This window comes from Quercus lobata, chromosome 2 (genome assembly GCF_001633185.2).
Source record: "Quercus lobata isolate SW786 chromosome 2, ValleyOak3.0 Primary Assembly, whole genome shotgun sequence".
NCBI lineage: Eukaryota > Viridiplantae > Streptophyta > Magnoliopsida > Fagales > Fagaceae > Quercus > Quercus lobata.
In genome coordinates, this window is record NC_044905.1 from 76045366 (window position 1) to 76051179 (window position 5814).

General features: G+C 32.7%; 1 protein-coding gene across 1 annotated transcript; it reads right to left on the reverse strand.

Annotated features, from left to right (window-relative positions):
* Positions 1 to 2331: 2331 nt before the first annotated feature.
* On the reverse strand, positions 2332 to 5001 carry LOC115976647. The gene is made up of 6 exons (XM_031098080.1): positions 4842 to 5001; positions 4707 to 4749; positions 4573 to 4619; positions 3650 to 3711; positions 3516 to 3567; positions 2332 to 2775 (listed from the first exon to the last, which is right to left on the reverse strand). Exons 1-6 carry the CDS (start codon positions 4983 to 4985, stop codon positions 2725 to 2727), a joined length of 399 nt encoding a protein of 132 aa, XP_030953940.1. The 5' UTR covers positions 4986 to 5001; the 3' UTR covers positions 2332 to 2724.
* Between the last annotated feature and the right edge of the window lie 813 nt (positions 5002 to 5814).

Genomic DNA, 5814 nt, shown 5'->3' on the forward strand with positions numbered 1-5814 from the left:
ACTGAAAAATATTAATTAAAATGCCACACCAAACGGCCCCAAATGTCCCAAGTTGTGGTTGGGAATATGACAAAGGAGGATTCTGGGGTGGACTTATTAGATAGTCTTGACAAGTCTCTGAAGACCTCATCCTTGAGGCCTGAATATTTTTTGAAAAAAAAAGCTACTTCACTCCCCATTGTACAAGTTTTAGCAAAATATCTCACATACGAGGTGTATCTTTCACTATTTCACTTGTATAATTATATATTGGATCTATGGAAGTAGGAAGTAATTAATACACCCACTTAACTAAAACAAGAGTGATTAGGCTTAAGTAACACGAGAGAGAGAGAGAGAGAGAGAGAGAGAGAGAGAGAGAGAGAGAGAGAGAGAGAGAGAGAACAATGGCATCCCAAAGCAACCTCTTGGATTTGTCTTTTAAAAAATTTGATAGTTACAACAATGGGAGGGGAAAAAAATTTGAACCTTAGACGTCCTCATTGAAAAGTGGAAACACTAAGATATGCCAATTAAGTTACAAGATTTTTGACAATAAGTTTGTTAACTTGGAGCAATAGGTCATGTCCATTCCATGAACTTCGCTCTACATATTACCTTTACCTGCTCATCGTAACGAGCTCAGAATAATACCTAAGTGTTCCTAGTTCACACTTCACATACAGCCCTTGAACCTTAACATCCACAATTAACGTAAAACAGTTCAACTAATCATATTGAGATTATTATCTGTGCTAACTCCTTATCTTTTAAGGATTACTTCGTCTCATATTTATTGTGAAAGATTGTATTTTGAATCAATTGGCTTTTCTTCATTACTTATTCTATTCCTGAGGTTGGAGCTACCTCTAAGAGAAAAGAAGTTTCAAATTAGATGAAAGTTTAATGCAATGTGTTGTTACATGTGCCAAGTAGGCATAGATGCAAGGGGCCTAATGATATGAATAAGAAAGAAAATAGATTGGTGTAGATTGTTAGGAGAATTGAAACAATTAAATTATCACATTAACACCCAAGAAATTAACATATGTATACCAAAAAGTTATGGTAATCATGGTTGTCAAAATTGCAATCTAAATCGTAGAATCGCACAATCTTACAATCTCACATTACCAAAACATTGTTTAGGATCGCACTAAGATCGTACGTAGGATCGTGTAGAATCATATAGGATTGCAGGATCGAATGGGATCCTACCAATCCTATCGATCCTACCAAAAACAAAAAATTTTGGTTTTTTTTTTTATTGGATAAATTTTTTGTTTTGATGAAACTTTAAGGGTTTTTATCTTTTCACGTTGTAATGGTATAACTTTTTATTTTATTTTTATAAAATTATGTTAATCTAAGCAAATGTTTTCTAGTTTCTAGTTCACTTGTAATCAAAATAAATGAATGCTTCATCATTTCTAGATGAAGAATTTAATATTGGCTTTACTGCCTTTTAAGCTATAATGTTGTTAAATTTGTTTGATCAATATACTAATTTGTGTTTTAATATTACTAAAATATTTTTTTTATATATAATTTTATCAGTTATGCTTGTATTTGTATATTGATTGATTGATTTTTTTGAGCATGCTCTTTAATTGTTGCTGAGTGGTATAACTTGAATAGTTGAATGTGAAATTATATCTTAATGTCTTTTGTAACTCTAGTATACAAATATGTAATGTCTACATAAATGATGAAATGAATGATGATAATTAGGAATTTAAGACAGTGGTTATAAGAATCTTAAAATGAGAATAATTAAATGTTCGCTTCACCTTAATATTTATCTTACTTTTGAATTTTATATTGTAGTTAGCTAGTTTCCATTTGCTAACTTATTTTGAATTTCAAACTTGAAACTTGAAAAATATTTTCCATATGTTTTGATAAATATTTTAATATTTTGTTGCTTATTAAACATTTATTGATCTTTTTAGATACATTAGATCAAAACTTAAATATATTTCTTTTGTTAATATAGACTTAACGATATATAATATGCAAATTACATCATATAATGCAAATCTTAGTTTTTTTTATGGATAAATTTATAATTTACATGATTATTCAACATATAAAGTTATTATCAATGTATTTTTTGTTTTAAATCTGAAAATATATAGGATCTTACAATTCACGATCCGATCCTATGATTTACGATCTCACCTACCTTCAACAATCCTACGAAATATCCCAATTTTAACAATCTTGACAGTAACCCTTCCAAATTTTCAAGGGATGTTTGGAGAAGAAAGCAACTGAAAGTCGTGGCCGCTTTTAACCGTACAGAGAGCGCCCACATAAACCTTTGTCCTTTCTGTATCTTTCTTCTTCTTCTTTTTTTTTTTTTTTTTTGCACAATGAAAATATTTGTCCTTTCTTGTATCTTACAAATAACAATAAGAACACCCCCGCTCCGGGGGACTAAAAAAAAAACGAGGCTAGTACATAGAGAGGACCAAACTGAATATAATTACAAAAGCAGTCAATAAATTACACGATAGAGTGACTCAAGGAATAGCATTTCAAAATTGGGTATCTGCCTTACACACGTTCACACATATGATACACTAAAATACAATAAAAAATGCCCTATACCTTCGAAAGTACCTTGAAGACCCTCGCTAGCCACTGAAGAAATAATCAACCGGTAGAAATTCGGCTTCCTCAACCAACTATAAAGAAATTATGCTTCTTTTTGTTCACAAGGCGGTGGTAATATGAAAAACATCATTGTGCATCCTCCTCTTTGTTCACCAAAGTATTTAGTTGTCTTTCTAACTGCACAACCCAAAGACAAAAGACACCTAAACTGTTCAATGACCGGAAAGCGAGTGAACAAGAGAGAGAAACAAGTTCATAACCACCCTAAGAATCCACTTCAATCACTAAACCAACTCAAACCCCGTACACCCATTCTCATACTACACCAACAAATTGAGATGAGAGAAATGTTCAAGAATAAATTAGCAAAGAAGAAAGAGCTATGTTTTTATACATAAATTTTGTGGAGAGTTAAAGAGGTGCAGGGGCATACATCTCATCATGGAGTTATTCATGGTGAGAATTTTGAAACCAAGGAACCACTATACTAACCCTTTGGGGTTCATACTTATTGAATACATTAAATTTGATAAAGTGGCAATTGGTATGGAAATGTAGATGCTTTACTTTGTTAGAATGATTTGTCCTTGTGGAAATGTCAGTAGTGGCTTCTAGGCACTAATGTCTTATAAGAATTTGAACAGCATCCACATAGAGATAGATTTTAACTGATAGCATTAAAGAAAAACAGCACTTTTTTGAGGGGGAGAGCAAAACTAAAATACAACATCGAAAAATTTAAGGAGTCAGAATGTCAGATGCATGCCTTGGAACTGATTTTCTAAAGAAGTGCCATCAAAAAGGATTTCAACCACAAGTAGTACCAATGGCCATTTGCACTCAATGAAAGATGCAAATATCAACTGCTTAAAACAGGCCAACAAAGCAAACACAGTCCCACTTAGGGAAATACACACCTGGGCATTTTTCATCTTCTGCCTCTGCAATTCCTCAACAAGGCTCCCAATACTAACATCAAAGATGAGATTCAGTTCAGCATAAGACTAAAAAGTGAGTATGTAATTAGATATCACTGAATTTCATCCTGTACCTTTGCTGCATATGAAACACCTGAGACTGCAGATCTCTCTCTCTGGTGGTAGCAGGAGGCATCTGCATGTTGCTCAAATTTGAGAACATTTAATTAAACAGAAAGCAACTGTTGTCTAAACATTGAATTACCTTAACCCTAAAAATCATTAAAAAAATAGTTACATAAATTCACACTTTATAAGTCAAATTGGAACTATTATTTCCTCAGATATTCTGATTTACCGGTGCAGAAAGTGAATAAGAGAAGGCTGTAGTTTTTTTCATTGGTAATTACACAGCCAAATGGATCTTGAACCCACTAATTCATCCTCCACCATGTTTTATCAAGGGATTTAGGCTGTTATGCCATAAACTACTCACTTAGTAATTAGAAAATCTATAAATAAAGTTGCTTCAAGAATGGTCAATAACCAACAAAGGGGACTACTACAGGATTGCTTCCTCTTGGCCAAGCACGGAAATTGACAATTGTGTTGGCAGCCAGTTTTTTTTTGTTTGAATGCATAGCCTTTACTAGTGGATGGTTTTGATTTATAATTTAAGATATCAACAAATAATAAAACCATCTCACAAAAAAGATTATATGTGCATATGCATATCATCCCCTTCTTCCCATCCCATCTCAAATCCTATTGCAACCCATATCCGATCTCCCATTAAGAGAATAATCAGTCAGATGTAAGAAAGTCATTTGGAGATCCTAACCCAAGTATTCAAAATCATATTTCCACTAGATAGTTTCATCAGGCGAAGGCACTACAAGTTACTAATTACTACTTTATTTATACTATAGGTGATTGTCCCCTTCTACAAACATAACACTAAAATAATACCTGATTACTGCTTAAATTGGAATAATCTTTGACATTTTAGTATATTTAGCAAGCAATATTTTTTAAAGTTTCCAACAAATGAGAATACCTGCAACAGGTCACTTGTGACAACCTCAGTTGACTCAGCATGCTTACCTGTATCAAGCAAAAGGGGTCAAATACAACAAAACTTTTGCATGTGGGATTAACCAGCAAAGTGAATGATCAAGATGAGAGCCATACCAGAGGTTTGTTCCACATACTTGATCAATTTCATAAGTTCTTCCTGTCAAATTTTTTATAAAGGAAAAAAGAAATAAATATTTTGAGGCATAATATCTCTACATTGAAAGGTAGGAAATACAAACTTAAACTTACCCTCTGTGTGGAGTTCTGCTGCAAAATGAATTGCAGAGATGGGAGAATTGAGGCAGCCGTTAGGTTTGCGGTTGTTATACCAGTTGAACCTCCAGAAATTGAGCTAAACATGCTGTTTGTAGGACCCTGTATAGAGAAAAACATGGCAATGGTTATAAAGCCATTGCCTAAAAGATAAATTGCTAAGTTCCATACCTAGTTTTCAGAACTTCAAGCATCAAAGCACTTTATAAAAAACCAATCACAATTTATAACCATTGCCAATTTATAAAAAACCAAAATAAAGCGTACAAGGATGATGCTAACCAAGAAAAAAAAAGGGTGAAATTCAAACCAAAAGTATAAGAAAGCCTCATATAGGAAGTAGCGTCATGGGGGAAGCGCAAAGGCTTTTTTTTTTTTTTTTTTATTATTATTATAGAAGTCGATTGTATTTTTATTATTGGTCCATTAAATTGTGTTCTAGGCCAAGAGCCTTGTAGTCAATGGCATTGCCAAGTCTTCATTATAAAGAGAACTAGAGTTCAAATCCCTCCTCGCTCACTTGATGTAACATTAAATTATCAAAAAGGAAAAAAATTATTCTAGGTCTTATTAGCTGATTACTTAATTTTTGTTTTATTTTATTTCCTAGAGTCAAGTTTATTTTTGTAATTCAATAATTGGACTTTGATCTGAATCAATTAGGATGGTTTAGTGTTAGTAGTCTGTATGAGCATGCTATTGTGCTCCAATGAAGACAAGTTCATGGCAAAAAAAATTAGTTGGAAATTTTCCAATGACCTAGTGCTGAATTTAGCCAACCATAGGTTCTGATTCCTAGGTTTTCTATCCTATTTGGTGCTAATTCTAAGCAACACTAGGTTTAGATTTTTTTTTGATAGGTAATATGAGAACTATCATTAATGAGAGAAAATGAAAAGTACAAGTTGTTCATGATGATGAACAACAAGAAACAAATAAAACAAACAAC